Here is an 11,063-nt window from a genome sequence, read left to right as displayed (position 1 = left end):
CAAGGACCCGAGCCTCAGTTTCCCCACAGGTGAAACGTCACGCCAGGGGCGGGAACCAGGCGAGGGCTCCGCAAGGACCGCGGCGGGCGAGAAGTCACGGGCGACCGGGACAGCTTTCAGCCCCCGCGGTGTGTCCGCCTTCCTGCCGCACCGTTTCCGGCCACGCGCTGTGGGCCCGGGGGCCGCCAGAGGGCGCTGTGGCCCCGGTGCGCGGCTGCAGCGGCGCGGTGCGGACTCTCCCCGGGCTGCCCGGGCGCCGCCCTGTCCCAGCCTCCTCTGCGGGTAAACAGACATGGCCGGCGAGAGAGACCCGCAGGACGCTGCGCACAACATGGGCAACCACCTGCCGCTCCTCCCTGGTAACCTCCCGGGGCCGGTCCCCGGCGGCGGGACGGGGCGAGGCGAGGCGAGGCTCGAGCCCTGAGCGGCGCGGCAGGGCTAGGGAGACGGGCGGGGGGGGCACCGAGGCCTGCCGGGGCGCCCGGGGAAGCGGCCGCACGTCAGGCTTCCGGCCAGCGACCGAATCCCGGCTCATCTCTCTCCTGCCGGGTCGCCCCAAGCTTAGGGCGAGGGTTTTGGATCGGGGAGGGGTCTGCATCCAAGGGCAGAGACCCTTCTCTCTCCGTCCATTGTGTGTCCAGAACTTGGCTCCAAGGAAACGGCTTAAAACTGAGGGCGAAGGAGGGAGGGGATATGGGGGACCCGGACAGGTTAGCAGCCGTTACTTTTCTGGACTTCTTCCCTTTAATAAGAGTGACAGCTAACAAGTATTAAGCACTTATCATGTCAGGGGCCCTGCAGTAAGTGGTTTGCATGCATTTCTCTGTTTAATCCTCTCCACATAACTTTTCTGATCCCGATTTGGTAGGTGAGAAATGAATTAGCGGATAAGTTCAGTGACTTGCCCAAGGTGACACAGTTGCAGAGCCGGAACTTCAGTTCTAGTCTGTCAGCATAGCCAATGTCCCTTAACCACTTAACTGCCAAGGCAGTATTGGTATGTTTTTCTCAAGGCATGTAGCTCAAGCAGGTAGTAGAATATGCTTGATGAGAGAGACTTAGGAATGTGACGTTGAATTCAGTTTTCTCTTTTTCCTTTATATTTCACGAAAATTTAGACCTTGGCTTTATATTAGAATCCTGGGCAGAAGAAAATGCATGAATTAATTGTACAGAATTGTCATGGAAGACTATAGAAGTGATGCTTTTCAAGAGGTTATCAGACAAACGGGCTGTTAGCTGAGTTCCTTCACTGTGAGCCAGTTAGGTGGCACACTTACTGTGGACTTGAAAAGAGATATGATACACAGTCTGGTACTTGAGAAGGTTTATAATCTCTATGAAGCAAAAGGTAGTTGATTTAGGACCTGATAAATTAATGCTATTATTGTCCTTAAGAGAGATTGAGGTAAAGCATTGTGAAATGGATCTGGAGACATCCAAAAGCATACACTTAGGATGGGGTTGTGGAAGAGAAGGCCTAGGAGGTAGGTTGAGTCTAATTTGTTGGGGAGCTTGCGTCTCTTGCCAGTGGGTTGGGGCTTTTTTCTGTGGGTTGCCAAGAAACAATTGGGGGTTACAGGGAGTTGCCCAAGGAAAGCTTTTCTTGAAGGATTAATTTGTCCCCTGTGAGTTGTGTGGCTTGAAGGAGGAGAAGACTGAATGCATGCCCACCATATAGAAGGGACCTTTTATGTAAAAATAAACCAGAGTCAGAGTCGGTGGTTGTTCCTGAAGCCAACCTAGCTGAATTGACATAAAGGTAAGTGTGTCAGCCTTTGACTGAAGAGCTGAGCTGTTTATTTCAGAGACATCAGCCCCACTCTGAACATGCCAAATCCAGTGTTTCAGGGAGGTTACTGATGTTCTGTTGGCATTCATGTGGTGCTCCTGCATGGGATGAGTCATCAGACTTCACCCTGGTAGTTCCGAACACAGTGCGTGTTTTGTTGAAAAGAATCAGGAGTGAGGGGGTGTCTGGGTGGCTCAGTTGGTTAAGCAACCGATTCTTGATTTCTGCTTGGGTCATGATCTCAGGGTCCTGGAATCGAGCCCCTGCATCAGTCAGCTGCACACTCAGCAAGGAATCTGCTTGAAGATTCTCTCCCTCTTTCTCCCTCCCCCCGCTCGCATGCGCGTGTGCTCTTTCTCTCTCAAATAAATAACTCTTTTAAAAAGAAAAAAAAAAAAAGAATCAGGAGTGAGAAGGCCCAGAGAGGTTGTAATATAATAATAAAGCTTTTCTAAATCATATGAGTTTTATTTGTAAAGAAACATTGGATCATCCATAAACCCATGTAGTATGAGTTGTTTTGAAGAGCAGTACTCTTTAAGTGATAAGGAAATAGTTCAGTAATTAAGATCCTTGGCCAAAGGAAACACTAGTAAACAACCAAGTAGAGGAAAGTGGGTTTTGGCCATATTTATGAGAAAGGCTACTGTACATAAGGAAATTGGTTGAGATTTTTTGTTGTTTTTACTTTTGGTGAAACTTCTCTGTTCTTAGCAAAAATATGTCTGAAATGTTAGACCGCTGACCATTCAAATATAAGTTGAAATAATTATGTTACTTTTTGACCAATCTCTATATCTAGAAATTCCTGAGAATTAATAAAAAGTCCAAGGCAACTACTATATTGAAAAACATTTGTTTTTTTCTTGTCAGGAACCTACCTGGAGGTAACTTGATTTAAATAGTGACATACACAAAATAAAATGACAATTTTGTAATTACATTTTATCTGTTTAGAAGTGTATTTGGGGCATTTAAAAGTACATGAAATATGAAGTCAAAAATGAGATTCAGTTTGTCTAGGCCAGGATTTCTTAACCTCAACACTTTTGATTTTGAGGGGCTGGAAAATTCTTTGTTGTGGGGGACTATCCTGCGGATGCATCCTTGTAGGATGTTTAGCAGCATCTCTGGCCTCTGCCCACTAGATGCCAGTAGGGCTCTCCTAGTTGTGACAACCATATATTTCCAGACATTTCCAAATATCCCTTGAGGGGCAAAATCACCTCTGGTTGCGAACTGCTGATCTAGGGTTGGAATTTTACCCACAGCAGGCGTTAACAGGACAGGCTCCCATTTAGTAGAATAGCATCTATTTGGTATAGCTTTTTCTATTATTAATAACATCAAGGTTTTAAAGTAGATCAGCTTAGTTTTCATAATTTAAAAACTGTGTGTGAGGGAAGTTTTCTAAGACATTAGCTTTAAAATGTTTTATGTTCCATGTGAACTTTGTTTTTAAATTTAAAATTCCAAAGCAAATTTGGAAGGAAAATGATTACAGACATTTCATTTTTTAATAGTATAGTGACAGCCAAGGAAGTGATGTCCCTGCTATGAAAATGTTTTTGCTGGGTAATAATGTTAACTTTTTCTATTTTAATTAAAGGGCCTTCCTGCCTGCCTGCCTGCCTGCCTGCCTGCCTTCCTGCCTTCCTGCCTTCCTTCCCTCCCTCCCTTCCTCCCTCCTTCCTATCTTCTGTAAGAACTCTTTAAAGTTAAGACTTTGAAAGAAACTTAGAGATTGTCTTGTTCCTGCCTGTCATTTTTCAGATGTGGAAATTAAGGCATAATCAGGTGAAATGAGTTGTCTAAGGTCCCTAAGTTAGTTACTACTGGCAAGAGAGAAGAAACAAATCTCGCACACTGAAGAATTTAAGTAATTTATGTAGATACTTCCTCTTCAAGGAGAAGGGAACATAATCCCTCACCTCTTAAGTGTGTGTTGTGCTGCGTAATTGGCTTCCAGATAGTACAATGTGGAAAGGAGGAAAAGAGTAACTTTACAGTAGAGAAACCTTTCAAAGAATACCTCAGGCGGGTGATTATGGTCAACATCAGCAGTGATAAGTCATATTGATAGTATGCACCCTTGATACGATGTGATGAACACAGCCCTTAACCCCTTGTGGTCTTCTCCCCAAAGTACATAACGTCAGTGTAATCATGAGAAATATATCAAATTCTAATTGAGGGACACTCTACAAAATGCCTAACTAGTACTCCTCACAACTGTCAAGGCCATCAAAAACAAGGAAAGTTTGAGAAACCAGCCCCAAGGAGGCTAAGGAGATATGACAACTAAATGTTGTGTGCTAGCCTGGATGGGATCCTGAAACAGAAAAAGGATAGTAGATGAAAATAAGAAAATATAAGTAAAATGTGGAGTTTAGTTAATAGTAACGTGCCAACACTGATTGCTTAGACAGATGTACCATACTAATAGATGTTAGCTGTAGGGGAAAGTGGAGGGGAGATCTACAGGAAAAGGAAATCTCTGTACTATCTTTGCAATCTTTATGTAAATCTTAAACTATTGTGCAAAAAAAAAAAAAGTGGTTAGTGGCAGAACCCGGCATAGACCCCAGCCCTCTGGCTGCCTCTTCACAGGATGTAGAAATCACCACATGCGAGTTGCGTTTAGAAGAAGCCCTCTTCTCATGGGCTCAGAATCCTCGTGAAGGAATTATGCATTCGAAGGGAAACATCACTTTGACATTTTCTTGCATCCATTTTTTTTCTCATAATCTTCTACTTTTACAGCAGAGAGTGAGGAAGAAGATGAAATTGAAATGGAAGTTGAAGACCAGGATAGCAAAGAAGCCAAAAAACCAAACGTCATAAATTTTGACACCAGTCTGCCAACGTCACATACAGTATGTAATGTAGTAACAGATCTTAATAGATACACACATATAACAGTAGATGGAGGTTCCTTACAATAAGACCAAGGTTGGCCTTATTGGATATTACCTCACAGTAGGAATTGTGGATGAGGACATGGGCTATTTGCCAGTAGATACACATTCTTAACTCTAATTTTCAAGCAGTTCAATACTATATCCTGGAATAATTCTTTGAAGAACTGTGACCCTCTGTATGTTTCTACTAATAATGGAGCTACTAAAGTACTTCTTACTCTCCTCAGTACTTGGTACCAGGGTGTTAGTTAACATGCTGACATCTTCTGGTCGTCATTTGTGATATGTGAACATAGAGATGTTTCTTATCTTAGTCAAAGAAAAATATTTTGAACTAAAAAATGCTCTTGAATTTGTGAGACATTCTTCACAAATAATAGAACTTCCACTCCTAAGAATCAGAATTAGATTTTCATGTGGGAGGCTGATACACCTACTTTATTACTTAAATAAATATTTGTATCATCTGTTTATATTTCTTTTAATCTGATTTGCTCTTTAGGTTTTTGAGTTTGTATTTTTATTATGTATCTAAAATGACAGTGTATCTGTGTGTGTTCTTAAATAGTATCTGGGCGCTGATATGGAAGAATTTCATGGCAGGACTTTGCATGATGACGACAGCTGTCAGGTTATTCCAGTTCTGCCCCAGGTGATGATGATCCTGATTCCTGGGCAGACCTTACCTCTTCAGCTTTTTCGTCCTCAGGAAGTCAGTATGGTGCGGAATTTAATTCAGAAAGACAGAACCTTTGCAGTTCTTGCATACAGGTAAAATATTAGAATGAATTTGCTTAACACATTCTCTCTCACAGCAGAGTCACAGCAGAGGTCAGTGTTAAAGCCAAACCTGACTGTTATTTTGCATGCACAGGAGACTGGATAAGGATGTGAGGTAAGAAGTTTTGATGAAAGATTGAAAGTGCAAGTTAGAGTATTTTTATTGTTCTCATTACCATCGAGATTAGACATTTACTGTCACACACAATTAAACTTTCTGGTATTTGAAATTTTTTTCGTCATTAATGTCTAATAAAAATTTCTAGGATCTTATTTTCAAGCACTGTCCTTATTTAAAGAGAAAGAGGGCTTTTACATTTTAATGTAAAGGATTATTTTTACAAAGGAGTAGCTTGTTCTTTTGTCTGTCTCTCAGAATTCATAAGTTGAATATAGACCAGTGGCAAACTGGTATTTTAGGTATCCTGTGGCAACTGAAGGAAATCAGTGGTAGACGCAGGAGATGAATACAGGGATTTCCCACCCCAGTACAATGCTGCTAGGATTAAGCAGCAGAATTGATGGTCTACTGAAGTAAAAGAATGTCTCATTTGGAAAATGAGAGTTTAAACCCTTATCAGTCCTAGATCATTTTCAGTGACTAGAGAGCTATTATTTTCCTAAAGTGCTGTAATTGTAATTCTTTTTTTTCTTTTTTGCTCTGTCATTCTGAAGCCTTCTATATCTGCATTCCCCATGTGATTTCAAAATAAAATGATAATAGCTTTGCAATAAGGGCTAACTGCTGTAATTTTTTTTTATTGTGTATATTGCTTTGCCACTTTGCACATTTAAAATTTTTTTGCCAACTTTGCATATTTAAAAATTAAATGTTCAAAGTTATTTTCTTTTAAAATTTATCTTGGAAGTAATATACAGGAGAGGGAAGCACAGTTTGGAACAACAGCAGAGATATATGCCTATCGAGAAGAACAGGATTTCGGAATTGAGATAGTGAAAGTGAAAGCAATTGGAAGACAAAGGTTCAAAGTCCTTGAGCTAAGAACACAGTCAGATGGGTAAGAAATACCATAGATCTTAAAGCTGTGTGTACATCATTAAATGAGGTGGTTTTCTTATATTTTTCCTGTTGTACTGACCCTTCACATTTTGTAACTTTGAGTTAGTTGTTCTCTTTCCTTTGAAGGTATAACCTAGTGGTTTCCAACCTGGCTATGCATCAGAACCACTTAGGAAGTTTTAAAACTATAGATGCTTGAGTTTCATCCTCATCTCCCATCCACTCACAAAAAGAGTGGTTTAACCTTGGGTGAGGCTGCAGCATCTCTTTTCATGATTTCCAGGTGATTCTCATGCCCCTGCACGTTTGAGATGAATAATATAAACCCAAAGTGCATTGTCTTTGGGGACAGGGCTTCTTTGGGATTGAAGGCCTCTCTTGAGAATGGAGAGGCCACAAGCTTCGGAGCTGTCTGTGTGCACACCAGGACAGCTGTGGTGTTTGCAGCATTCCTGTGATATTTGAAAACCACACCGGTTACACCTACCAGCTCCTCCATCCGAGCTGCAGAAACCATTTGCAGTTAGCACCCATCTCCGGTGTGAATTTCACATCACCCACAAATGTATTAACTATATAATAAGTGATCAATAAATGCTTGTTGTGTCTATACCTTATAAAGTTTGGCAATTCTCTGAGTATATTGTTTTAACAGTTATTTTGGCATGACTCTCATGATTCAAGCTTTTTAAGTACCACTGACCTCATCAAAAAAAAAAAAATTCCAGTTCACCTTACTTCATCCTTTTAAAAACAAAGCAAAACAGAATAAGCATTTGTCCACATGATTGCATATTACCTGTTAAAGGAGTGGTTCTCAACTCTGGTACATAAGAATCACCTGTGAAGTGTTACAAGGATACAGATTCTTGGAGTTCACCCAGTCCTAGTGAATTGGTCTCTTTATAGCCAAGCTGAAAATGTTATCTGACCTCTGTGTTGAACAGATAATATCTTCTGAATACATGGAACTTCAGAAGTTTTGTCTTGTTTTGTTCACATGGTGGACATTCACAAATATCACTGAAAATATGGAAGTATAATGGACAGGTGAGGCAACCCTTTGGGGCTAGGAAAGCATGGAAAAATGAGGGATGAGGTGCCAGAGCCCTCAGTGGTACCCCCGGAACATTCACGATGCAGACTCTCGTGGTATTAACACACTGTACTGTCATTACAGGATTGTGTATCTGTCTCCCTCAATAGATGAGCTGCCTGAGGACAATGATTAACACTTCTGTATGTTCTACACTTAATAACTATAAATGCCATGTGAATGAATGAAACCGTGTCCTCCTGAGGGCTCTGCATTCTGATAATTAGCAAGCTGTTTTGTTACTGCAGATTTTGCTAACAGTTCCATATTTAAAGTGCTTCTTATCCTCCTGCTTATAAAATTTTTATTATTTGTGAATAGTATATTATAGGAACCAAAGAAGAAAAATGACTTGGGAGAAAAGTATGTTTCTGAGGCTTTCTTGACTTTTGATTGTGGAAAAACTATTTTCAACACAAGATGGCAGTAGACCATTAACTCTGAAAACCGGTCAAAGACTTATGTTTGACTCTAGTGAAGATAAACATGAAACTGATAGTCAGGTTAGACAAGACTTGGCAAAGGCACGTTCTCTTTATTATTCCATAGACCCACTGCTAAGCCCTCTCACAGAGGTGAGTCTTTCTTACTATAAAAGGCTTCCATGGAGTGAGATTTCTCTGGTTGCCTTGCCCCTCTGGCCTGTAACTCCCTTCAGTAGAAATGGTGAGATGGAGATAATATAGGGCAATTTCTTCTTTTTCCAAATAAGACAACTAAATACTAGAGAGATGAAGTGATTTGCCTACAGTGATGCAGCTAGTAAGCAACAGTTGGTTGGTTCTAGGTCCCCTGACTTCCAAACTGGTGCTCCTCGTACTCTACCTGAACTCCATAGCACCTTGAAACTCAAGCCAGTTTCCTTTTCTCCAGTCAGGTAGTGCTGGATAATAGTCATCTGTCTTTTACGTAAATGACCCTTCATTTAAAAACTATAGTGCTGCCTTCTGACCTTTTCTAAGTTAAGAGTCTTTATTTCTTTGGCATTTTCTGAACACATGGAAGGGCTTTTTTGTTTTTTTGAAAGGTTAATTAAAAAGTAGAAGTGTGTCATTGAATCACCGTAGAACCCTTCAGAAATAACAGGATTTCTTAGCATGTAGAGAGAAAGAGATTAATACCCTATTTGGAATTACAGGACAAGTTCTCTTACCTGTCATAACTGAAACCAATAATCATCTGTATTATTAGAACTGTCTGAACCTAATTTGAAAGCAGTTTTTATTGCTCAGCTTTATTCATTAAAGCCATTTTATTTAAGTCATATTTCATTGGTTTTTATAATACTTATATAAATTATGTAACTATAATCACAAAACAACTGCTATAAACAGGTTGGGAAGAAACAAAAATTTTGTGAAAAACAGGACCCAGCAGGTGGGAGAACTAGCCCATGTGTGCAGCAGGTGGGAGAACTAGCCCATGTGTGCAGCAGGCCCCGGGCATGTCTAGCAAAAGCAGCGGAGAGCATTGCTCAGTCCTGCAAGGCAGTTCAGACAGCTGGTACTGCAGACTGATCAGTAAAATGATCAGTAAGCCAATCTCTCAGTAACATTGATGTTTTTATCGTAATACAATAAAATCATACATGATAGTTGAGTTAAACATCAGTCATAATTTAGTTACTGATGACCTTAAAGAAGAATCAGATTTCTAAACATTTCTTTAGAAAGGTACACACTTGTTCTAAAAATATGATTATAAGTATTTGTGTTCATGTGACAGGTGAAGAAAATAGATTTTGTTTTTAACGAGCTCTAATGTAAGAACATTTGAATATAGTTTGAACACAATTTGTTTTTTTAACATTTTCAGAAGTTATGCATACATAAATTTGAGCTTCCAGGAAAGAAATGAAGTTAGTGGAATAAGTCTAACCAAGTTAGCTATTTTTATTTAATAAATAAATAGAAGTATCAAAATTTCATTCCTAACTTTTTGTGGGTCAAGGCAGTAATTAATATGAAAAACCACTTGAGAATTTCTAAACATAACTAATAATGAAGCAGAGACTTTAATATATTGAATTTTGTCCGTCTGACAGTGATTTGTTCCAGCATTTGAATGTACTAATACATTCTACATTTCAAGAGCTGTACTCTAGGAAAAATGCTTCAAAAGAAAATAGCTCATAGGTACAGTGTTCCTGTTGGCATTTGTTCCTGATAAGATGTTTGCAGTTACAATATTTTCCAGTAGCAATCTGGAAATGGTGACTTCACTCTCATGGGAGTTTAAGTAATTTTTAGGATTAAAAAAAGATAATATGCATATTTTGATTCTTTGCATTTTCAAGTTAAATGTTTGAGAAAGAGAAAAAGAATGCACATACAAATATAGGCTTCATGTAATTCTGTAGTCTTATTTTAACTATCCACATAAATGGGTTCTTGATTTTCTTTTCCTTTCTCTACCTGCTCCTCCAGTTAGATTAGACTTAGGAGAAGGGACAGGTGTAAGAGCCCGGCAGCAGATGGGGAGCTGGGAGGGGTAGGGTATTTAAGGATGTCTAAGAAACTAATTTAGAAGTATCAAGCAGTAGTAGATGGTTGTATATTTATTTTTTTTAATTTTGTTTCATTAATAGACTCTATATCTGAAATGTACAAATCTCCCTTTGCATTTCACAGTGAGACTGAAAATCCATGCTTTAGGTTATCTTTGATTTTAACTTTGGTATGATTTATGAAATATAGATATTCTGAAAATTCTTGCATCTTAACAGTATTTTATGGATGTGCTTAAAAAAGAAAACTGAAAATCTTAGTATTTAAAACTGCCCATAATGTTTAGAAACTTAAAGTTTGAGTTAGTTTATTTTAAAAATGAACACCATGCTTGGTTCTCTTTATTTTAGAATCCAGCAAGCTAAAGTGCAAATTCTTCCTGAATGTGTGTTGCCTTCAACCATGTCTGCAGTTCAGTTAGAATCCCTCAATAAATGCCAGATATTTCCTTCAAAACCTGTCTCATGGGAAGACCAGTATTCATATAAATGGTGGCAGAAATACCAAAAGGTGAGAAACTGATTTTTTTTTTTTTGGTGGGAAATAACATTTTTTTTCTCTTTTTTTTATCATGTTAATCGCCATGCATTAAATCTTAGTTTTTGATGTAGTGTTCCATGATTCATTGTTTGCGTATAACACCCAGTGCTCCATTCAGTACATGCCCTCTTTAATACCTATCAACAGGCTAACCCATCCCTCCACCACCCTCCCCTCTAGAACCCTCAGTTTGTTTCTCAGAGTCCATAGTCTCTCATGGTTCATCTTCCCCTCCGATTTCCCCCATTCGTTTTTCCCTTCCTACTATCTTCTTTTTTTTTTAACATATAATGTATTATTTGCTTCAGAGGTACAGGTCTGTGATTCAACAGTCTTACACAATTCATAGCGCTCACCATAGCACATACCCTCCCCAATGTCTATCACCCAATCACCCCATCCCTCC

The 11,063-nt window shown here is 39.6% G+C and overlaps 1 protein-coding gene and 1 long non-coding RNA gene across 10 annotated transcripts in view; both read left to right on the top strand.

The window, feature by feature from the left end:
* The first annotated feature begins 207 nt into the window (after positions 1 to 207).
* CRBN (cereblon) overlaps positions 208 to 11,063 on the top strand; it is a 23,259-nt gene continuing 12,403 nt past the window's right edge. The window contains exons 1-7 of one of the 9 annotated variants that reach the window (XM_081821025.1): positions 312 to 359; positions 1,399 to 1,487; positions 1,583 to 1,762; positions 4,556 to 4,668; positions 5,282 to 5,484; positions 6,363 to 6,512; positions 10,468 to 10,627. In XM_081821025.1, the coding sequence (XP_081677151.1) occupies positions 4,585 to 4,668; positions 5,282 to 5,484; positions 6,363 to 6,512; positions 10,468 to 10,627 (597 nt within the window). In that variant the 5' untranslated portion in view covers positions 312 to 359; positions 1,399 to 1,487; positions 1,583 to 1,762; positions 4,556 to 4,584. Of the gene's footprint in view, positions 360 to 469; positions 1,763 to 4,555; positions 4,669 to 5,281; positions 5,485 to 6,362; positions 6,513 to 10,467; positions 10,628 to 11,063 lie in introns of those variants that run through there. The other 8 variants (XM_081821032.1, XM_081821041.1, XM_081821012.1 and 5 more) reach the window with 8 other exon arrangements.
* On the top strand, positions 6,519 to 10,344 carry LOC145721712 (uncharacterized). The gene is made up of 2 exons (XR_014145563.1): positions 6,519 to 6,797; positions 7,462 to 10,344. It is a non-coding gene; the product is annotated as an uncharacterized LOC145721712 (long non-coding RNA).

Source organism: Leptonychotes weddellii, chromosome 1 (assembly GCF_054177405.1).
Source record: "Leptonychotes weddellii isolate Sample4059 chromosome 1, ASM5417740v2, whole genome shotgun sequence".
Classification (NCBI taxonomy): Eukaryota; Metazoa; Chordata; class Mammalia; order Carnivora; family Phocidae; genus Leptonychotes; species Leptonychotes weddellii.
The sequence above is the reverse complement of the archived record's forward strand: the minus strand, read 5'-3'. Positions and strand labels throughout refer to the sequence as shown.